Source organism: Mesoplodon densirostris, chromosome 8, assembly GCF_025265405.1.
Source record: "Mesoplodon densirostris isolate mMesDen1 chromosome 8, mMesDen1 primary haplotype, whole genome shotgun sequence".
Classification (NCBI taxonomy): Eukaryota; Metazoa; Chordata; class Mammalia; order Artiodactyla; family Ziphiidae; genus Mesoplodon; species Mesoplodon densirostris.
The window spans coordinates 14,217,129-14,242,144 of NC_082668.1; the positions used below are offsets into that span (position 1 = coordinate 14,217,129).

Consider the following 25,016-nt stretch of genomic DNA (forward strand, 5'->3'; position numbering starts at 1 on the left):
GGTACCAGGAAGATAGGTAGAAGATAGGTAGAAATTTGCAGATGAAGATGTGGATGGAGTTTTCAGGCCAAAAGCAGCAAGATGTGTAAAGACTCTGAGATGAGAAGGACCTTCATACATCTGAGAACAGTCTGTATGGGGAGAACATGGTGAGTGAGGAAAAAGTGACATGAAGATGAAGGTGAAGTGGTAATCAGGGCCCAGGCCATTTTATCCAATCTTCACAACAGGTTTGTGAACAGATCATAGCTTCACTATGAATAATGAGCAGGGTAAATAGTGATAAATTCATATCCTAATGAAATATATGAAAATCAAAGATTATAATGACCATCTAAAGATTACCAGAGGAAATAGAAAAATTACTTGTAGAGAAATGAGAATTAAATTTACAGCATACTTATTAGCAACAGAGGCCAAAAGGCAACCAAACTAAGTATTCAAAATGCTAACTTTTTGCTGAACAAATGAATTTCTCTTTATTCAGAGAGTCCATACAAATGCTTCATAGGGACAATTTTACTGGAGACATAAAAGTTGAATCAAAACAGAGAACAAATACTGGCCACACTTTTTCATAGCTGATGGGTGTTATTCAAGCCATGATGTTTACACTGTCTGGTTCCCTTTACAACAACCTACATAGAGAGAAAATGGAAGCAAATAGAAGAAAGAAAATATCCAGGGTGTTGAAATCATTACACCTGCATCTCTCTGCTGTAGCGTTCAGAACGGTTCCATGATCTTGTAGTTGCTAGGTGGTGTTTTGAAAAAAAAATTCAGTGACATACAATTATGGCTGGGAATTTTCAAGAAAACTTGTACATAGTATAGAATTTTCTACCCAGCTAAACCCTCATTCACAAGTGAGGATAAAATAAAAGCATAACTATTGACATTTAAATGAACATAGTTTATATATTCATAGACCTGCATTAAAAGAATTGGTTTACAGCTTCCCTGGTGGCACAGTTGTTGAGAGTCCACCTGCCGATGCAGGGGACACGGGTTCGTGCCCCGGTCCGGGAGGATCCCACATGCCGTGGAGCGGCTGGGCCCGTGAGCCATGGCTGCTGAGCCTGCGTGTCCAGAGCCTGTGCTCCACAACGAGAGATGCCACAGCAGTGAGAGGCCCACGTACTGCAAAAAAAAAAAAGAATTGGTTTAAAAAATGCAAGTAAGAAGGAAGATTAACCCCCCCATAAAAAGACAGGTTAATTACAGAAAAAGTTAAAGCATATTGTTAAATTTAATAATCTTATGATTGCAAAAAACAAAGAATGTTTTTCAAAACCAAATTCAAAATAACTATAACAAATAAGAAATGTTTAAGTGAAAGTTAAAGACTTTCAGTTTTTGTAGTGGTCAAGAGGGGGAGAAAAATATTGCATAACTTTTCACGTTGTTAAAAAATATGTTGAAAAATTAATGCTAAATGTTAGAAGAATAGAAATACAGTCAAAAGCTTGATTCCAAACTAGCAAAAAGGGTAACAAACACATTTTGAGTATTTCCTATATGCTGCCACTGTTCGAAGTGCTTGAAGTTATCCTCACAACCACCCCATGAGAGAACAGCTGACAGCTGAATTTCCAACAGATCTGAGTCTAGGGCACAGAGAAGTTAGGTAACTGACCCAAGGTCACATTGCTAGGAAGTGGTAGAGCCTGAACTCAAGCCCAGAGAGTGTGCTTTCAGAGGCCATGCTCTTCAGCATCTGTGTTACCTTAAGGCAAGTTTATTAAACAATCAGATGACAGTGGTAGAGGGGAAAATAGCAGCTAAGAAAAAAGAATTGCAAATAGAGAATAAAAATAGAAACAAATCCAAATATATAAACAATAACAGTAAATGTGAATGGATCTTAGAAGTTTATTATTTGGAAATATAAGCCAAAATCCACCCAGTAGCCTACAGAGCCCTCATGATCTAGCTCCCCGCTACCTTCCTGACTCTTTGTGTTGCATCTATTTCACATACCATCCAAATCACGTGATGCCCTCAAACATAACAAGAATACAGTTCCATCAGTGCCTTTGTTCTTTCCATTCACATGACTGAAACTTTTCCCAAAGGTTTTCTCCCTCCTTTTCCTCGGGTCACCTTTACAGTGACTTCTTTCCTACCTGCTCTATTTTTAAATGAATTTAAACTGAACTCTCACTGCCCTCACCTGGCATTCTGTGCCCCTTTATTTTTCTCCAAAGCCCTTATCTCTTCTCACATGCTTTACATTTTGCTTACGTATTGTGTTTCTTTGCTGTCTTCTCAACTAGAATATACATTCCATAAAGGTAAGGATTTCTAACTCTTTTGTTCACTAGCTATTGTCCAGTGCTTTGAACGGAGCTTGGCACATGGTAAGAAGTAAATAACTATTCATTGAATAAATGAATGAGGTGATAACACTAGGAATTACAAAATATTTAGAGCTAAATGATAGTGAAATAATAATGTAATAAAATAAGTGGAGGACTTTCATGGGCATAACTACAAAACATTCTTGAAGTACATAGAAGTAGATCAGAATAAATGTCATAATAAAGATTCAATATAGTAAAGATGTTAACTGTTCCCAATTGATCCATAAATTCCAAAAGGGATTTTAATGAAACTAAAAACACTGGGGCTCAGCAGAGAGGAACTGTCTGCAGATATACAGGTACCCAGGGCAAGGCTAGACTCAAAACCCGCAGATAGGTTCATTCTCCTGCAGTCATATGCCTCTCCATCCTCCCTCTCTCCTTCCCTATGAAGCCCCCTCCCTACTTGTCTAATGCTAGATAGCAGATAGAATATTCAACCAGCAATCTTTAATTTTAAAACCTGATGTTACTCTACTAACATGTATTGAAAACTTACTAACTTCAAAGCACTTGAGTATTTATCATTATAAATTCATTCAATCTTCACAATGACCCATGGAGATAACTGTCCTTATGTTCCCTTTACAGATAAAAATATAGGCTCAGAAAAGAGGAATAACTTGTTCTTGCAGCTGAAAGTACATAAAGCTAGATCCTTACAGGATATCCTGCTGGAGGCTTAAAATTGGCCCTCAGTAAATGTTGACTAGAGCAAGTTGATCTTGGAAAGCTTTATTACTTTTCTGGTCCTTATTTTCTCATGGGAAGAAGGACTCTGTCTCCTGGAAGCCACACACATTGGAAACCAAGAGAATGTATCCATTCCCTCGAACATGTTTTGTTGGGTCTGTACAATATATTTGAAAGGTTGAATTAGCTGCCCATCTTTAAAAGTGTAAAGATCTCTCATGATATCTGGATTCCAACTTCTTTTGGAAATTCTAAAGAACTAGAAACTGTAGAGGTGCATTTCTTCATGGCAATTGATGGCTGGAGCTGACTAGTTGTTCAACTCATATCATTCATTTATTTTACCTGCCTTTATTTTATAAGATTTAATAATGAGATAGTGGCAGAGTAGGAGTTAGGTCCTTAGGACCCAGGATCTCTACCCTGTCCATTATATCAGTTCAAATTTCTTGCACATATGCCAGTTTCAGGGAAGCCTTGAAATTCTTTTTCTCATTGGAAACTCACTACAGGCCAGTGGCAGTCTGTCAGACGACGGATGTTCTTTCTCATATCTGTCTCCATGAAAATCTCTTCATGCACACAAAGCTGGCTAAGCCAAGCTCATCTCACATCTGGCTGAACAGGGAGGTGGCTCATCACTTCCCAGGGCATTGAGTTGACCCAGGGCATTCTTAAACATCCCTCTCATAAGCTTATCAGTATTTCATGGACACTGTGCCCGTCAAAAACTTCTTATCTCCTCCTTCCTTTCCACATGACTGCTCTGCCACTGTGTGGTACTCAGATGTCAAAAAGATGAGGAGAAGGCGGACTGTCAAATCCAGTCCTGAGTCTGGGCTCATGGCAACACCAGATGCTTCCGGTCACCTGGGAAATCACTCTGACAATAGCTACATATCAAGTTCAAGGTCAAAGTGAATTCTCAGCAAATGCTGCAAAAGTAGAATTTCTGAGCAGCTGCTTAAATAATTTATAACAGCAGAGTTTATGCCTGCTTGAAAAGTGAGACATAAGATTTCATGTAAGTGACATTTTTCTACTATGTCTTAGAGGGTAAGGCATTTGGGTACCTCTACACATGGTCGAGTGATGATAATGCAGTCAAAATCCCTGAGTTCTAATCTGACCTTGCCCATCCTCTGTCACTGAATTAAACTGAAGTTTCTGACAGATAAAGAAGCCACATGTCAACCCTACACACCATATTCTAGCAAGGCACAATTTTATGTCCAGAAAAAGGACATGATGTGTCATCATCTATTTGAGGAGGATGGAAGGAAGGCACTTGGTGCCAACTCTCCGTTCTCTGGAAAGCAGATGTGCTAATGCAGTTCATCTCCTTTTTTAAACCTTTGCCCACAAATGTGGGAAAAGCCAAAGATTGACTCCATTCCCACAGTGTCAACTCACGCTGGAGGCTGGAGGCATGTGGTTTACTAGCTGGTGTAGAAGATGAGGGAATTAGCTGTGTGGATATCTAAGGGGAAGCCCTTTCAGTCACAGGGACAGCTGAGACCAGGGTCGTAAGGCAAGAATGTGCCTGGAGTGTTTATAGAACCAAAAAGGCCAGTGTGATTGGGGCAGGGCAGAGTGGTGGAGCAAGGGAGTGGTAGCAGATGAAATCAGAGTGGAGCCAAAGACAGGGTCACATCAGACCTCATGGGTGACCCATGTGGGGACTTGCCTTCTACTCCCATTGAGCTGGAGGATCGCTGGAGCCTGCTCTACAGATGACTGACTGATACCCAAGTGTGTCTCAGTATGTTTGTTTGGAACCACCTGGGCATGCAAATCGACCTTTTCAACTGTCAGTTTGATGAAATCTGAATACAGATCAGGTATTTCCGATGAAAAATTAGTGTCTGAATTGTGACAGGCTCTCAGTGTAAAATGCACACTGAATTTTAAAGACAGTGTGAGAAAAACTATGTAAAATATCTCAGTTGTAATTTTTATATTTATTTGCATGTTGAAATGATAATATCCTGGGGCTACTGTGTTAAAGAAAACATGAAAATTAATTTGTTTTCTTTACTTTTTTAACGCGGCTACTAGAAAATTTGTAATGGTGTATGCGGCTTCCATTTTATTTCTATTGGTTTTTTAAATTTCTGCTACTGTTCTAGAACAATTGTCGTAAAACTTTAGTATGCATAAGAATAATCTAGGGAGCTTCTTACAATGTGATTTTCCAAATCTACCACAACAGAGTCCCAACGGGTCTAGGGTTGGGCCTATAGACCTTCATTTTAAGCAAGCACTCCCCGGTGATGCTGAGGGGTCTGAGGGTCCCTGCTCTAGAAAAAGGGCTTACAGTCCTGATTTTGGTAGTTCAAGAAAAAGGCCTAAAGTGCCATCAGGGAGTCACAGTGGCAGTGGCCGTAGCTCTTCTACATGCCAACAACGTCCTGCTATGCCATCCTTCAGCTTGGATCCCCAAGCAAGTTTCTTGCTTGGATTATTACCTGTCAGTTACTGCTGTGGTCTTCAGACACTTTTTTCCTCTTGCCATTTGGACTTCCCAGAGCATGCTGTTGGAATTTTCCTTCAACCCCACTCACCACTTCTCCGCCCTTCTTACAGGACCCAATACCCCATCTACCCCACTATACAAGTCAGTTCCTAAAGCAGAACTCTCTGAGCCCAGCCTGTCCCATTACACAAGACATCCATCCACACCCTTAGAAATGAATCATGAGTAATTATAAAACCATCAATCCTAGCATTTATATAAAAATTTACTAATTCTGAACAACTTTCACTCATATATCCAATTTTAAAACTGTTATGACAACTATTAAAGACTAAAGCTAATTTGGTAAGAAAAAAATTCCAGTTCTCACTAGTCATTTGACTTAATTGCCATTTGACTTAATCAAACATCAACAAAGTCCCAAGAAAACGTAATGTCAGATCATTTAAATAAATTTCTTTCACATTTTTTATTACCTAAGTTTTTCATTATGGATAACTTTCATGTAACTATAGGATTTTTAAAAATTCATATAGCATATAAGGGTAAATAAAAATCATCCAAAATCTTACCACAAAGAGATAGGAATTGTTTTCCTTTCAGTGCATTTATTTCTAATGCTTTTTACATGGTTTTGATTTTACTCTATAATATATACTACTTTTTCACTCAACATTTTCAGTTTCAGAATACTATTATGTTTTAAGGCTCTATCATATTTTATATATTTATTCACCTCTTTTGTACACTTAGGTTATTTCCAATGTTTTTGCTATTAAAGTAATGCACAATGAGCATCCTTTTATAAAAATCTTTAAATATAATTACTTTCTTAGGTAGAGTCTAGAAGGTAGAATTTAAAGATCTACAATGAAGAATTTTTTTAAATATCCTTGATACTTATTGTAAAACTGCTTATCAAAAAGACATGCCATTTATTAATAGTATTTGCATTCATTTTTCAAAATCTGTGCTAGCTTGTTAGGTCCTTCCAAAAAAGGTATATCATTGTTTTAATTTGCAAAATTACTAGTGATGTTGAGATTCTTTCACATTTTGGGGCCATTTCTATTTCTTCTAGGAATTATCTGTAACTTTGTCCTACCTGCAAATTCACCAGTATTTGCTGTTTTCATCTTTATAGCTTCATACTCTATTGAATAATTTAATAAGGCAAAGACCCAACAAATACGCTTCATTTTCACATAATTCAAGCCTATTATCTCCAGGCAATCTTTAGAATGATTTCATCAATTTCTTTTTTAAAAAAAGAATTTGTGCTTCCACTAAACCTATAAATTAGAAATTCAATTACGATTTCCTTAAAATATACAGTCCTCTCACCAAGAGCATATTCTCCGTTTTCTATCTCAGTAAAATACTAGATTTTCTTCTACAAACTTTTTAAAGACAATTCCTGAGTGATTTTATAGGTGGGGAGCCTATTGTTAGTGGAATACTTTTCAATTATTTTATTCTATATAGTTATTAATAGTACTTTAGAAAACTACTGATTTTTAAATATTTATTTTGTAACATAGGAGTAGATTACAAAATAAAATATTTTATTCAATTCCTTGGACTTTCTAGATATCAATCAAATTGTCTATAAATAATAACTATTTTGTCAGTTTCAACAATTATACAATTCCTGCTTTGTTGCAGTGAATACAATTTCAAGAATGGTCTTTACTGCCCAATTTTATGGAATATGTTCTACAGAAGACTTTACAGAAGCTATGCCAGTATACTCCAGGCTAGTCAGATGCCTTCAGGAGAATGCATTTAAACCTGGACATCCTAGTTCAAGAGACCTTTCTACAAATGGAAACATGTTCAAAAGAGAGCAGCCAAGGTCCATGAACCCACATTAGCTGACAAACAGTTGAAAGAATTGGGATATTCCTTCTGGTGAATATAGACTCATTAGAACACGATGGAATAAGAATTTTCATTAAAACAAGGATTAGGCTTGTCACATAACCTCTCTAAAGAGAATAACTAGGAACAAGCTACATGGAGGCCAACTTTTGGTCAAGTAAATAATTTTAATTAAAAAGTAAGTAGTATACCTTTGTAGGAAGAGGACTTTCCTACAGGGGAAATACTTAAATATAGGGTCAATAATCCATTACAGAGATGTTGTGGAACAGATTTGAATATCTGGTAGGTGGTTGGACTGGATGACCTTTACGACTCATCTTACTCCATATTCCATATTTCCACAGCCACTTCCATAGCCTCTAGCCAGTTTGGCACACAAAAGTTTACTGAAATTCATTTAAATACAAATAGAAGTAGTATATCAAAATAGCCACATTGTTTTTTTAGACTGACTTTTTAGTAAACACTTCATAAAATTTAAATACATATAATAATTCAGTATGAATAAAAAAGGAGTAATACTTTCTCCAATCTCTCTCACCTATGGCCTTGGATCAATCAACCTGCCTATTCTATTTATTAGGATAAGCAAAAAAAAACCCACATCAATATACATAAAAACATAAGGGAACAAATGTGCAGGGAAAACTATCACCATGAAAAATTATCTGATCATTTTTACCCTATTGCAAAAAGCCATTCATGTTTAAACATTAATTGAATTTCCAAGTGGTTATAGAGAATATGTTATCTAAGATTCGTACTTTTCATTCCCAACAAAGAAACCTCTCCAGGAAATAGGTAATGAAAGCTGTTAACTGTTGCGTGTTCTTCTCATTCAAGATTAATGTTTAACCTGTATCTTCTTACATTCCCAAAAGAGCTCTGGGCAGTATTTGCCCAAGCAAACACTCTGAAACCAAATAACAGCAAAAATGCTTATACGATAGAAACCTACTGAGAAGTAATTATATGGTCCTTGAAATTATCTTAAGGGATTTAGGTATAATTATCAACATCTCATTTAAATAATCTCACTGCAATTCATATGACTTCCTCTGCTAGTTATCCTTAATCAAGAGGTGTCAAAATTAATAATTTACCCAGGAAGTACAGAACTATGATATATTTTACAGAGAAGACAAGGAATAATTCTTATGTGCCAGTTTTGATGTGCTCATGCCAGTTGGTGATTCTATGAAACGTCTGATCCCAGAAATAGCAACAGAGAAAAAACTTGAGTGGCTGGTAGGATGGTGCGTTCGTGACAGAAGTAAGAAACTCTGGTCCTCACTGGAAATTTCTGGAGTGTCCTCTGCAGACACAAAGCAATATTCTAGAACTGTGGATTGATATGAAATGAAAGATACAAAGAAAAGCTCTGTTCTGAAAAACAAAACCCAGAATGAATAAGTCATGGAGATCCTTTACCTCCATAGACAGCCTAACTCCCCAGATGCTGAAAGATGGCATAGAGGAGAATGACACCTATTGTCCAGGAATGTTTATGGGCGGGAGCAACTTGTTCCACTGAGTAGATTGTGCATTTGGTTCATGAGCAAATGTTGATCTGTCTCCCTAAAGGAACAAACCAGAGCGACCTGAAAAGAGGCAATGGAAGCAAATATCCAGCTCATGAGAGTTATCCAGGAAATGCGGGCAGAGATCAATAAGCTGGAGAAAGAGAATCAAGCCCTCCGGATGAAACTGACTTCAACTAGTCAGAGAACCCCAGGCTCAGGGGGAAAATCAGGAGATGAGAAGGAGGAGGAAGTCACAGACCTCGGTAAATTTGCAGAAGTGCCTGGACAATCTCCAGCAGCCCTTCATGGTGGTGTTTCCACTGGTATGGCCCCAGCTGTGAGGGAACACCAAGGTACTGTACATCCATAGCTCTTCTGGGCTGTGCCCACCTTTGCAAATATCTCCTAAATAATAGGTTTATTGTGCCTCTCACATAACTGCGTAATTTGGTATTACAGTGGTGAGTTCCATCCTTTTTCTCCTGGTAGATTATCTTTGAATCCCTAGGGAAAGAATTTCTTTAGCATCTTCAAGCAACATATTTTAACAACATTGAAACTATCTCCAGATAGTCCTGGAAAGATAAGGATGACAGATTTGTGGAAATCAGTCATATTAAAAGTAATGCTTTTTTTCCTTTCTTGACTTCAAGCATTTAAATGCTACATAATGGAACACCAAATGGGTACGTGTCAAATGGCGTGATCACTTATTAACCTAGAACAGTATTGCATAATAGTTAAGTATATGGATATTAGAATCAGACAAATACGGTTGTCAGTGATCTGACTCCAGTTGGCCATTTGATTTAGAGCTAGCTCTGAGAAATCTTTAACCCTCATTTTGTTCATTTGGAAGTGTTATAGTACCTACCTCACATGGTTGTGAGGATTGACTGTAATGATAAACTAAGTGCTTAGTATAGCACCTGGCAAACACACAACAAATGGTAGGTATTATTTCTTATCCATATTTTACAAAATTTTTACTATCCTTTATGAACATATGTTGCACATAATTCAAATTACTATACAGGTTGAAGACTTCAAGAATAAAAGGCAATGATATATTCTAAAAGAATCAAATCTCTCACCCTTTATGGGAAAGAATTTTGACTGTGAGGACTATACATTAAGTCAGAAATCAGGAGAGTGAAAAAATACATTCTACATTTAAATGAGTGCTTACCTACATACAATATATTCAAATGAAATTGATATACATAATTAAATACTCAAAGTGCTTAATATCCTCTGTCAAAAGATTCAGGCAATGCCATTTAGAGGTGCTGAACAGCTTGGCAATTGGACATGTTCTATTTCCAGCTGTTTTTTTCTGTTAAAGAGGTCTCTTTCTAGTAGGGGTTCCTGTATTTCAAAGCTGGGAACAGATTCCAATCACGATCTTTTCCCTTGTTGTCAAGAACAACTCTGGATCTGAGTTATTCTGTCTGTTGGTTATTTAGTAAAACTGAAAGAGTAAACTATAAGGAAGTTAGACTTTCTCCTGGTGAAAAAAAAAAAAAAGATATGGACATGTGTAGTATATCCTTCCCCAGGCTTCCTCCACCTCTGAATTCTTGACATTTGGACTGAATACCTCTGTATTATAGCAGTTTGTCTTGGACATTGTAGGATGTTAGCAGTTTTTCCTGACTTCTAAACACTAGTAGTACTTGCCTCTCCCCCTTCAGTCATGACCATCAAAAATGTCTGCAGACATTCCAAATGTCACCTGGAAGACAACATTTCTCCCAACTGAAAACAACTGCCTTACTCCAAAGGTAAACAACTCCTTCAAATCTATTTTTCATGATGCTTATCCTAATGCAAAAGTAATTTGAGCCTCAGTACACCTAGTGCTTTTCTAAAACAAGCATTAAACTGGTTAAAGAACAAAGAGTATTACCTTTTAAACCCTGAATTCAGGGCCTGAATGCCATTTAATTTAAAGGAGGTTTGAATATTATTAAGAGCTAAATACACAACTGATAATATACATTTTCAGCAACTGAATGGTGACCTCCAGTAAGAATATAAGCATTAAGTTGGAAAAGGACTAGTGAAAAACATTTGGTGACATTTGGGGAAGTCTTGCCAGTTGCACCAATAAAGCAAAGAAGGAAATATGATTTAAATTTGTGCTTAGAAGCCCGGTTGAGTTAATTTAAGTGATATTTATGTGTGTCTTACATGTGATGTTCTATTATGAAAGTGATATAAGTAGAAGGAACATTGGCCTGAGCATGAAGACACCTGGGTTGTAGTCCCAGTTTTGTAATAGTTGGTCAGTGCTGGGTAGCTCACATAAAATTCCTGATCTTAGCTTTATCAAGTAAAAATGAATGGGTTAGATGCCTTCCAAGGCCTATTCCAACTGTAAAATTCTATGATTCTATGAATATGACATGTTTTATGATCACTCTCCTCATCTGTAAAATGGAGAAAGTGATAGAATCTATCTCATAAGGCTGCTGAGACGATTAAATGGGGTAGCACAAGTAAGACTCAGCATGAGTTACTTGGTAGCAGTTGTCGTCATATCATTGGATAGGTTGGAAAAATATCATTTGACTTGAGTTTAAGGTTTTTATTAGCAGTCAGTAAGATATTGCTGATATCAATCAAAATTCATACTTGCAACTGAATGATAGAAATGTGCTGCTAGGGAGGAGATTTAGAGCTCATCCCCTTTTTTATACTTTTGAGGCTACAAGACCCAGAGAGATTAAGCAGCTTGTCTGATCCTCTTGAAAACAAACTAATATAAACTTATTCTTTGAGAAGGAATGATATGAAATCAGAAGTGTTTCTCACTTTAAGAAGGAACCATTAAGGTGGGTCTGGAAGCAATCACTTGAGACTAAATTCTCCTGGAAATATATGTAAGAGTGTGCCAGCATTTGGTAGGTATGAAATCCAACCTGTCCATTCCAGAGATGTTGCCCTCACCCCACCTGCCCTTTGCAATCTCACCTAGGCTCTTTTAAGGAAGAGATAATCTGCTACAAAGAAGATGCAAGAAACAATTCTTTACAGGGAAACTCCAGCATTCCCTTCAACCTGCTCATACCCTTTGCTGGCAAATAAAGTGCATTTGAAAGCAATCTTTGAATTGGTGCTAATGACCCTGTGATGCTCTGTGGAATATTCTTTCTCTTTTATTGATAAGAAACTAAAGGATACAGATTACTTGTGATCCAGGACATAAACCAAAAGCCTATATGCTGATCTGTCAAGCTGGAGTATAGGCCCCAAACAATAAACTTTGCTATTATAAATATAATTTCCTCTGCTGTATTTTCCTACCATTTGGTATAAAGATATTGTTTTTTTTGTTTTTTGGATTTTTTTGTTTTTTCAGTACGTGGGCCTCTCACTGTTGCGGAGCACAGGCTCCGGACGTGCAGGCTCAGTGGCCATGGCTCACGGGCCTAGCCGCTCCGCAGCACGCGGGATCTTCCTAGACCGGGGCACAAACCCGTGTCCCGTGCACCGGCAGGTGGACTCTCAACCACTGTGCCACAAGGGAAGCCCCCAAGATACTGTTTTATAATCCTCTTAAACAGAAACTTTTATGTTTGTCAATAGTCATAAATCTGTTTTTAGATAATTATAAAAGTGATATATCACTGCCAAAGGAAGTGTTCAAAGATAATTTATGAATAGTATTTGCCGTTAATTACTTCAGATAGATTTGAACTTAAACTCTCCCACAAACTCTTGCTTAAAATATGACCTCCGGCTCTTCCAAACTATGAAAAGCCAGGGCAGCCTCCACTTTCTGTGATGGCTATATAATTTGCTGTCTGTGTTCTTCAGACATGGGCCACAAACTTAAAAAAGAGAAAATTGTGCTTCCAGCACTCTGAAAACCTAAACACGATGCTGCACTTTCTTATACTTTGACAAATGACAAAGCTATGATGAGAAAGAATAAAGATTCAAAAAACATTCATTAAGTGCTCCAGAAAATGGAAACCAACTCTTGAGGCCAGTGTCATTAACCCCAGGGGTAATAGCTAGGTGTCTAAGTAGAGGTTGAATGACAGGCCCCAGGTAAGTTAGCACAGTGTTAGAAGTGAGACACAGACAAACCAAGACTCCCTAAAATAAAGCTCTTTTATTCAAGGTGCTTTCATTACAAGGAATGGAGATAGGATTTACCTCAAGGAAAGAGCTTATTAGCAGACTTATGGACAGAAACTGGGTGGGAAGCCCTCAGAAACTAAAGCCATAAATCTCTCCATCTCTCTCAGGAGAACTCCTGTTTCCCACAGAAGTCATCTTTACTACTTCTTTTTTTTTTTTTTAAATTTTTTGGCCGTGCCTTGCAGCATGCAGGATCTTAATCCCCTGACTAGGAATGGAACCCATGCCCCCTACAGTGGAAGGGCGGAGTCTTAACCACTGGACAACCAGGGAAGTCCCAAGGCATCTTTACTTCTTTCCATGTGTCTGCCTTGCTTTCATCTCTCATTCAACAGTCATCCTCATAACAACTGTCCTTACTAAAGCCAACACACACATTTCAGGGAGCAGCCAGTTCAATTATTTGTGGCTATTCAAGTGATGAGGGACTGTGGATGAGCACGTTCTTCTAGAATGAGGAGAACTTCCAGAACTGCATGTCTAGAAATTCATGTTCTTTGCATTTTAAAATCGTGTTTTATTATCTCTATATGTCCCGCTCTCTGTTCATATTCTATGTTCTCAGGAAGGTCTTCCCTGACCACACTATTTAAATAGCCTCCAGACCCCCTCCCTCATCTGCCTCTATCCCCTAGCCCTCATTAGCTTGATTTGTCTTCCTAGAACCTACCACTATCTGAATTTTATCATATATTGTTTGTTTATCACCTGTCAGTCACATGAGAATTTTATGCAGGCAAGAATTCTGTGTTGTTCACTCCTACTCCCCATCTCTTAAAAAAACACCTGGCTCATGGTTGGCACTCAATAATTTCCAAATTAATCAATGAATGAATGTCTTTTATGCAAAAAAAATAATCTAAAAACAACAGTTTTTGTTAGTTAGTTTCAATGAAGTATCTACTACCAACACAATCTTCCATTTGTGGAGGTCATTAAAAGTAGAATTTTTAAACTTGAATTTTGTGTCTCTTGTACAGGCAATGTTATGATTGTTAGACGCTATTCCATTTCCTCACCAACTCATTTGTTAGCTGCAAAAGATCCTTGGAAAGCTGGGGAAAAACATCCAAATCGTGGAATTCTAGAAGCTCAAAGAACAGTCAAATCACTGGCATGTTCTTCAATTAAGAAGCAAGACAACGAAGAAAAGATGTTTGCCCCAGATTCTTTTACCAGCAATGGTTCCAGCCAAAGAGCCTTTCCCAAGCATGGTTTTGGTTGCAGGTAATGTACAATCTGCCTCAAGATAGTTTATAGTTGAATGCTGTGATGCTTACTGAGACATTCTCCTGGATAAGCCAGGTCTTATCTATTGGAAGTAATAAAACCAAGTAGGCTATTAGGCCAAGATAACTTCCATCATACTTATGTCTGTTTTGAGAACCAAAAGAAACAAATTTATGTGAGATAAAATGGTACCCACTAATAGATGCCTCTAATAAGTGGAGAACCATCAGGCTTCACATACTAATCAAGCATTAATTATCATACTCTGAGCTGGTCGCTGGGGATCCAAGATCCTGCAAAAGCAAAACGTTATGTTCAAAACTTTCATTTAGTGACAAAGACGCACAAGTAAACTGAACACTGCAATAAAGAGTGTCTCAGGGAGAAGGCACAGTTACATTAGGAGCTAAACAGAGAATTCCCGTCTGAGAAAGAACTGTTCTTGTGGAGGAAGGTGCCTTCATGGGCTTATGTGAGTATAAGACAGGACTCTTTAGACATAAGCCAAACAGGCCAAGAGACAAAGAGGAAACTGACCTGTCCTGCAAAATATGAATTGGTATTTAAGGAGTTATGAGCAGGCTGAAAATGGGAGGGACTGAGAAAATATTTGAGAAGTAGGCTGGGAATCTTTAAGAGGATAGTTAGCTAGTGGCCCTTGTAGTGGGTAAAGCCAAGGGCTCTTTCAGAACAAGATTGTCACTGTCAAGCACTACTGTGTTAGAGCATCACTTCCCCTCCCCCACAATCTGCATTTCTACCTCCCAATAACCAGTTACGCCCTGACTATCAAAAGTATATACACATCTTGTTTATGTTTTCCTTTGCTGTGGAAAAGCTTTTAAGTTATGCACCCAACATAGAAGCAAATCTATATATAAGGCAAATGCAAACAGACATAAAAGGGAAAATTGACAGTAACACAATCATAGTAGGGGATTTTAACGCCCCACTTTCACCAATGGACAGATCATCAAAAATGAAAATACACAAAGAAACACAACCTTTAAATGATACATTAAACAAGATGGACTTAATTGCTATTTATAGGACATTCCATCCAAAAACAAGAGAACACTTTCTTTTAAAGTGCTCATGAAACATTCTACAGAATAGATGATATCTTGGGTCAAAAATCAAGCCTTGGTAAATTTAACAAAATTGAAATCATATCACATATCTTTACTGACCACAATGCTATGAGACTAGGTATCAATTACAGGAAAAAATATGTAAAAATTAGAAACACATGGAGGCTAAACAATACACTACTTAATAACCAAGAGATCACTGAAGAAATCAAAAAGGAAATAAAAAATACCTAGAAACAAATGACAATGAAAACACGACGACCCAAAACCTATGGGATGCAGCAAAAGCAGTTCTAAGGGCTTCCCTGGTGGCACAGTGGTTGACAGTCCACCTGCCGATGCAGGGGACACAGGTTCATGCCCCAGTCCAGGAAGATCCCACGTGCCATGGAGCGGCTGGGCCTGTGAGCCATGGCCACTGAGCCTGCGCATCTGGAGGCTGTGCTCTGCAACGGGAGAGGCCACAACACTGAGAGACCCACGTATAGTAAAAAAAAAAAAAAAAAAAAAAAGCAGTTCTAAGATGGAAGTTTATAGCAATACAATCCTACCTCAAGAAACAAGAAACATCTCAAATAAACAACCTAACTTTATAGCTACAGCAATTAGAGAAAGAAGAACAAAAAAAAACACAAAATTAGCAGAAGGAAAGAAATCATAAAGATCAGAGCAGAAATAAATGAAAAACAAATGAAGGAAACAATAGCAAAGATCAATAAAACTAAAAGCTGATTCTTTGAGAAGATAAACAAATTTGATAAACCATTAGCCAGACTCATCAAGAAAACAAGGGAGATCACTCAAATCAATAGAATTAGAAATGAAAAGGAGAAGTCACAACTGACACTGCAGAAATAGAAAGGATCATGAGAGATTACTACAAGCAACCCTAGGCCAATAAAATGGACAACCTGGAAGAAATGGACAAATTTTTAGAAATGCACAACCTTCCAGGAAGAAATAGAAAATATGAATAGACCAATCACAAGCACTGAAATTGAAACTGTGATTTAAAATTTTCCAACAAACAAAAGCCCAGGACCAGATGGCTTCACAGGCGAATTCTACCAAACATTTAGAGAAGAGCTAACACCTATCCTTCTCAAACTCTTCAAAAATATAGCAGAGGGAGGAACACTCCCAAACTCATTTTATGAGGCCACGATCACCCTGATACCAAAGCCAGACAAAGATGCCACAAAGAAAGAAAAATAGAGGCCAATATCACTGAAGAACATAGATGTAAAAATGCTCAACAGAATACTAGCAAACAGAATGAAACAGCAAATCAAAAGGATCATACACCATGATCAACCAGAGTTTATCCCAGGAATGCAAGGATTCTTCAATATATGCAAATCAATCAATGTGATACACCATATTAACAAATTGAAGGAGAAAAACCATATGATCATCTCAATAGATGCAGAAAAAGCTTTCAAAAAAATTCAACACCCATTTATGATAAAAACCCTGCAGAAAGTAGGCATAGAGGGAACTTACCTCAACATAATAAAGGCCATATATGACAAACCACAGCCAACATCATTCTCAATGCTGAAAAACTGAAACCATTTCCACTAAGATCAGAATCAAGAAAAGGTTGCCCACTCTCACCACTATTATTCAACATAGTTTGGAAAGTTTTAGCCACAACCAACAGAGAAGAAAAAGAAATAAAAGGAATCCAAATCGGAAAAGAAGAAGTAAAGCTGTCACTGTTTGCAGATGACAAGATACTATATGTAGATAATCCTAAAGATGCTACCAGAAAATTACTAGAGCTAATCAATGAATTTGGTAAAGTGTGAGGATACAAAATTAATGCACAGAAATCTCTTGCATTCCTATACACTAACGGTGAAAAATCTGAAAGAGAAATTAAGGAAACACTCCCATTTACCATTGCAACAAAAAGAATAAAATACCTAGGAATAAACCTACCTAAGGAGACAAAAGACCTGTACTAGAAAACTTTAAGACACTGATGAAAGAAATTAAAGATGATACAACCAGATGGAGAGATATACCATGTTCTTGGATTGGAAGAATCAATATTGTTAAAATGACTATATTACACAAAGCAATCTACATATTCAATGCAATTCTTATCAAACTACCAATGGCATTTTTCCCAGAAGTAGAACAAAAAGTTTCACAATTTGTATGGAAACACAAAAGACCCCGAATAGCCAAAGCAATCTTGAGAAAGAAAAACGGAGCTGGAGGAATCAGGCCCCTGGGCTTCAGACTATACTACAAAACTACAGTAATCAAGACAGTATGGTACTGGCACAAAAATAGAAATATAGATCAATGGAACAGGATAGAAAACCCAGAGAGAAACCCACGCACATATGATCACCTTATTTTTGATAAAGGAGGCAAGAACATTCAATGGAGAAAAGACAGCCTCTTCAATAAGTGGTACTGAGAAAACTGGACAGCTACATGTAAAAGAATGAAATTAGAACACTCCCTAATACCATACACAAAAATAAATTCAAAATAGATTAAAGACCTAAATGTAAGGCCAGAAACTATAAAACTTTAGAGGAAAACATAGGCAGAACACTCCATGATATAAATCACAGCAATATCCTTTTTGACCCACTTCCTAGAGAAATGGAAATAAAAACAAAAATAAACAAATGGGACCTAATTAAACTGAAAAGCTTCTGCACAGCAAAGGAAACCATAAACAAGATGAAAAGACAACTCTCAGAATGGGAGAAAATATTTGCAAACGAAGCAGCTGACAAAGGATTAATCTCCAAAATTTACAAGCAGCTCTTGCAGCTCAATATCAAAAAAAAAAAAACAAACAACCTAATCCAAAAATGGGCAGAAGACCTAAATAGACATTTCTCCAAAGAAGATATACAGATTGCCAACAAACACATGAAAGGATGCTCAACATCACTAATTATTAGAGAAATGCAAATCAAAACTACAATGAGGTATCACTTCACACCATTCAGAATGGTCACCACCAAAAAATCTACAAACAATAAATGCTGGAGAGGGTGTGGAGAAAAGGGAACTCTCTTGCACTGTTGGTGGGAATGTAAACTGATACAGCCGCTATGGAGAACAGTATGGAGTTTCCTTATAAAACTAAAAATAGAACTATCATATGACCCAGCAATCTCACTACTGGGCATATACCCCGAGAAAACCATAATTCAAAAAGAGTCATGTACCACAGTGTTTATTGCAGCTTTATTTACAATAGCCAGGACATGGAAGCAACCTAAGTGTCCATCGACAGATGAATGGATAAAGAAGATGTGGCACATATATACAATGGAATATTATTCTTCCATAAAAAGAAATGAAATTGAGTTAATTGTAGTAAGGTGGATGGACCTAGGGACTGTCATACAGAATAAAGTAAGTCAGAAAGAGAAAAACAAATACCGTATGCTAACACATATATATGGAATCTAAAAAAAAAAAAAGTTCTGAAGAACGTAGGGACAAGAATGGAGTAATGACTCAGATGTAGCAAATAGACTTGAGGACACTGAGAAGGGGAAGGATAAGCTGGGACGAAGTGAAACAGTGGAATGGACATGTATACACTACCAAATGTAAAATAGATAGCTAGAGTTGCTTTGTTGTGTACCTGAAACTATCACAACATTGTTAATTGGCTATACTCCAATATAAAGTTAAAAAAAAAGAAATATAACTAGTGGGAAGCAGCTGCATAGCACAGGGAGATCAGTTCCGTGCTTTGTGTCCACCTAGAGGTGTGGGATAGGGAGGGTGGAGGGAGACGCAAGAGGGAGGAGATATGGAGATATATGTATATGTATAGCTGATTCACTTTGTTATACAGTGGAAACTAACACACCATTGTAAAGCACTTATACTCCCATAAAGATGTTTAAAAAAAAGTGTATACACATTTGTCTCCTCTGAGGAGAAGGAGGAAAATCAAGAAATAGGGACCTGGTTTCATGATTAACTTATCTGGGGAAGAGAAAATGGAACAAATATAGTTGTTGAGAGAATGCGTTATCTAATTCATCAGTGGCAGGAAATCAAATCAAAGGGTAACCATAATTAATAGGCCTGCAAGAATTCTCATAAATATTGGAAAGAGCACTGGACTTCCCACTGGATGTGGGATACAAAGGTTGAGCCAGTTTTATTTGAATTTTACAAGGCAGGATGAACACTGTTCTTCATTTGTAGACAATTCTATTATAGGAGCAGAGAGAGGAACCTGGGTCAGGAAGGACAGGCAAAGAAAAATGGAAAAGTCATCCCAGTAGAGCAAAAAAGACAAGAAGATAGAAGAAATCATGACTACAGAGAAAACTGAAAGTAAGGAAATCAGTGAGGATGGAGAAGTTAGCAGGATCCATCATAAAAGCCCTTCCATGGAATGCTAGGAATATGTGCCTTACTATTAATTATTGGAAAACTAGTAAAATATGTCTTTATGAAAATTTTCAAAATACATAAACATTCAGAAACTAGTATTACAAATATCAGTGTATTCATCTGCAAGAGTTTTATCATATTTTATCCAGATATTTTTATATATAAAAGAAAAAACGTTACTAACAAAGAGAAAAGCCCTATATCTCTCTTCCCCTGTACTTCTGAGGGGCAAGTGTTAACCATGAGTTTTTTTTTCTATCTTTTCAGTCTGTTTTTTATGCTTTCATTACCCACATTCATTCATTCAGCAAATACATCTTAAGGGTGTACTATGTGCTGGATTCTAGGCACTGAAGATACAGCAGGAAAAAAATTGTCAAAAATCTCTGCCAATGTGCAGCTTTTTCCTTTGTAACATAATGATCAATAAACATGAAAATACAGGAAGTGTATATTATGTTAGATGGTGCGAAAAGTAAACCAATCAAAGGAAAAATAAAGGGCTTGAAGAGCAAGCATTGTTGAAATTTTTTATATCGTAGCCAGAAGATACCTCACTATTTGAATAAAGAAGGGAGAGAGAGAGTTCTGGGGATATGAGCAGGGGATTGGAGTGGGTAAGCGGGGGCACTCTGCAGGCATTGAGAACAGCAAATTCCAGAGGCCTGGGTGGGCCCATGACTGGTGTTTGAAGAAGGGCAAGGTGGCTGGTACTGAGTGCAGTGAAGGGAAGAAGTGAGACAAAGAGAGAAGGCAGAGAGCTAAGGGTGGTCTTTCACTCCTTTCCAATGATTCTGGATTTTCTCTAAGTGAATTAGGATGCATAATATACTCTTTTCATTTATATATATATATATATATATATATATATATATATATATATATAGAGAGAGAGAGAGAGAGAGAGAGAGAGAGAGAGAGAGCTGTTTTGAAAAGACTATAGAAAAACAATATAGAAAGCAAGGGGACCATGTTTAAGGCTAAAAAAATAATTTAGACAAGAAATGATTATTTCCTGGCCAATGGCAATAGCTGGATGTGGTTTCTAAACATTTGAAGATGGAGCCAACAAGATTTGTTAACAGAGCAGATGTGGGATATGGAAACAAGAAGTGTACATCCAACCATTGTGTTCCAATGGTCATGAGTTTTCAGAGGGGGAGGAGGGAAGAAAGGCAGAGATGTACCCTTTGTCTAAATAAAATTATGTATATATAATATACAGTTATATAAAAGCACTAAATGTTCATTATTTTTAAATTGCTAATTATAAAATATTAATGTGATATGCAAAGTAAAAAGTATAAAAAGGAAAATCTTCCATAATCCCACTACCTGAAAAACCACCACTGAGATTTTAATGGATATCTTTCCAGGCTTGTGTTTACATAGTTTATAATTGTACAGTGCCTGTATTATAATGCTTTAGTTTTTGCACTTATACCATTACAGGCTTACAGACCTACAGTGCTAAACTGGGAAATATAGCAGTATTAATTTTCCCATTTCAATTTATATTATTTTCTATGGTAGTTTGGGGACCTAGCCAATGTTTATAATGTATTATTTTTCTGAAGCAAAATGTTTTCCAACTTCCAAGCTGCCAATGAATAAACTATTAGAACACAATCCATTTCTAATTTGGAATCTACTTTAATTTGAAAGATTGAGCCAACTGTAGAATTGTGTTAAAGCAAGAAAGTCAGTAACGGCTTAAAATCAACAGCTGGGTTCTGGGTTGGCATAAAACCCAGTAGATACAGAGAATTATTGAATAGGAATTAAGCTTTTTTTTTTGTAGCACTTTTTTATTTTGTCTTTTACTTTCTCAGGGATTAACTAGTAAAGTAACAACTCATTACATTATTCCTCTAATTTGGGGGTAAATTCATTTCCTTTCTAATAGCTTTCAAAGACTCTTACAAAGATTTATCAAGAACCAATTTGTTTGAACTAGCTTTCAAATCAGTGAGACATTGTACCTAATTTGTTCATGAACTTTTCTATTATTGTACCAAGAAAGTATTTTACGGAATAATGCCAATGTCAATATTTCTAAGAACCAATGATCTCCAGAAACTAGAGACTGGATTTTAAATTTTTCTCTAATTTTGACATAGAAACCCAATCTTTTCCTCCTGCATTCAAGAAAAAAAGAAAAAATAATCTCAGGCTGTTGAAAAGATTAGGGAAAAGGGTCCATATGGACAACTAAACTTAGAAATGATATTTTACTGATAGGGTAAAACAGACACATTAAAATAAATACATTGTCTTCTTTTCCTAAGCAAAGTGGTTAAGAAGACAGCCTCCGGAATCAGATAGCTAAAGTCCCAACTCCATCATTTGCACACAGCATGGTCTTGGACAAGTTATTAGTCTGAGCTGTGCCGTAGTTAATTCTTTTGTAAAAAGAGAATCATAATAACAGTTACCTCATAGTTTTTGTGAAGAATAAATGGGATAGTCAAGTGAATGCTTGCTAAGTTGGCAGAGCAGTTATTATTTTATTGATCCCATATAGAACTACTGGCCTTCCTCCCAAGGGAGGGAGCAGATGTGTTCCCCTAGATACAGGCCACTAAATGCCATTCAGTGAAATTATGATCTTATCTAATTAAAGAGAGAGAGAGATCAAAACTAGAGAAAGGCAATAATTTTAAACACTGTTCTTTAGACTTATTCCTGGGAGAACTTTATCCTGGTTGATGTCAAAATTATATATAACACTGTTCAAGGGGAAAGGAGAAGTGGGCAAAATGAAAAGATTTAATCCCTCAGGTAACACTGGGTCACTGCTGTCACTTCTCTCTCCCTTTATTATTCAGGTGTAATGGATATTCTATTAATTCAAACTCCATACTGCAGATTGATTGGGAATATAAAATAATTCCCTCAAATTTCTGCTTCATTCCAACTGAAGAGTTTTGATGTGCAGGACCATTTGCCTGAGAGAACATGATATCCTCCAACTTTAAACGCCAAGCTGATAATCCTCAGACGTACAGACCTTGCCTCAAAAATTTTAAATTTTAGTTTTATCAGCGCTATTCACTGGGTTTAATCAAAAGGCCAATTCCAATATTTTTTCATGCATTATTATTGAACAACTAAACAAAAAAAAGTATGATATACTTAAGGTGAACCTTTAACACTTTAAGCAATATTTGGTGACTTGCAAAACTAGTTAATTTTTTAGTAGAAATAGTAAGTGTTTTTGCATAAAGGCTCACTAAAAAGTTTTACTTCTCTTTCCCTATTCTGCGTTCTTTAGGGACAAGATAAAGACAGTCAGTTTCCTGTTACCCATGAACATGTCTTCATATTCCAAAAACTCAAGTTCTTTGAAATACTCTCCAAATAAGACCACAAACCAGCTAAGTACCATTACAGAATAGTATACATAAGGTGGTGAAATTTAAGAAACAGTTGATTTCCAACATGTGGGAACACCGAGGCCTGGCTGGGTCAATGTCCTCCCCTGCAAAGACCTCTGGCAAGGTGCTCAGTAAGATATACAAATATTTGGCATTGGGTCAATAGAGTTGTCAGTGGAGTTGGCCAAGAAATGGAAGCCATTACTTTATGTTGTTGTTGATGGGTGCACAGTGGCTGTGGAGGTCTCTCTATGCAGCATGTGAGCAATTAAACGTAATTAAATTAAATTGCATGCTAAATGTTTCGTATCTGTGCTATGCTATCAGGAAATGCTGCTGTCCCCATTATGTGTCATTCTCCAGTTGAAACTATAACAAATCTAGAAAAAAAAAGTTCTATTTCTGACTATAACATAGAAGCCACAGTGATTATCCTTATAGTTAATTTGTGTGTTGATATTTCACTGACACAAGCTCACTTGGTCTTTTAATATCCCATGTTACTGGCATGTAGACACAAACACAGCAACTCCCACAGCGTATATTGTGGGCTCAGAGTAACTGTGGGCTGGCTAATGGCAAAGACACTCATCCTGGTTGGAAGGAGAGAGAAGAAGGTTCAAATGATTATTACTTAGGGGTTGAAAACCTCAGAACTCCCTCAAATCCTGAACTTCTAGTCAAGAGACCATCTCCTCCTCCAAGTTTACAGCAATCATGTTCTAATACCAGTATGCCTTTTAAACAAATATCTTATGTTAAAATCTCCAGAGTGTTAAAATGCAGATCTGGGGGCTCCAGACAGGAACAAGACAAGAAATTCACATTTTAAACAAGCCTTCCCAGGTGATGTCTTAAACAGCTGTGATTACTATCCTCTATTGTAAATACCAAGAATCATGGGGTGCCCCAGATCTGAGGCCAAGCTAAAGAAGCCAGGAAGCAAGGAAAGTGTATGAATGGTCCAGTCTATTTCTAAGAGAGGTTTTTAATAATCACAAGACAGACTCCTGGAAGGGAAATGGATGAGTCAATGAATACCCTGAGGTAAAGGTCACATAATGGGTCAGATGCTTCCTTTATTTATGATATTCATTTAAGATTAACAATGTCCTCAACATTATAACAGGTGTACAATAGGGCAAGGTTACAACCAGAGGGGAGAGATAGGAAAGAGGGGAACTCAAATGTCCAGAAGGGACAGAAAAGTGATAGAAATGAGGGGCGTGCTCTGGAGAACAGGCATATGCACACCCCATCCACATGGGGCTGAACTACTCATGCTTGTGAGGCTGTGTGGGGAAGGGAACTCTCCATTGTCACATGGTCTATCGTCCAATGGATGTTAAAATCTGGATTTTTATGCAAAATCTCCTGATTCATAAATACTGGCATTATGTTCAATTTTTAAAACATTGTGAAAACCAAATACAACTTGTCTAAAGACCAGATTTAAGATACCAGGTAAAAACTTATATGTGAGATTTCTAGCTTTTGTGTTTTCTAGCTTTTGATTTTCTCTTGGTTAAGTTGATGAGTCATCAGCTAAAAGATGAACAGCAAGACACTTCCCTAGCATTCAGAGCTGTGTATGCTACCTGGAAAGAAGAGGAAAAAGAGAAAGAGGAAGAAGGAAGAGAAACCTCCCCATAATGAATTCTTAATGGTCACCATCACTGCCAATAGTGGCAGGAGTTCATAGCTCTGTGGGTGATGAAAGCCAAAAGTTAACAAATACATCAATCTATTATCAAAGTACACCAACATCTGCCAGAGCTATTTGCTTTCATAAATTGGTCTCCTGCAAATGTCCTTTAACAAATAAAGATATT

At 37.1% G+C, this 25,016-nt stretch overlaps 1 protein-coding gene across 1 annotated transcript; it reads left to right on the forward strand.

Annotated features, from left to right (window-relative positions):
- Positions 1-9,030: 9,030 nt before the first annotated feature.
- CCDC195 (coiled-coil domain containing 195) lies at positions 9,031-23,205 on the forward strand. Its single transcript, XM_060106355.1, has 3 exons — positions 9,031-9,292; positions 14,072-14,318; positions 23,082-23,205. The coding sequence occupies exons 1-3, from the start codon at positions 9,031-9,033 to the stop codon at positions 23,203-23,205; spliced, it is 633 nt and encodes a 210-aa protein (XP_059962338.1).
- The last annotated feature ends 1,811 nt before the right edge of the window (positions 23,206-25,016 follow it).

Coding starts and splice junctions, on each gene's coding strand:
- CCDC195 (XM_060106355.1), top strand. CDS start 9,031: ATGGAAGCAAATATCCAGCTCATGAGAGTTATCCAGGAAATGCGGGCA. Junction 9,293..14,071: donor AGCTGTGAGGGAACACCAAG/GTACTGTACATC, acceptor TCTCTTGTACAG/GCAATGTTATGATTGTTAGA. Junction 14,319..23,081: donor AAGCATGGTTTTGGTTGCAG/GTAATGTACAAT, acceptor TGCGTTCTTTAG/GGACAAGATAAAGACAGTCA.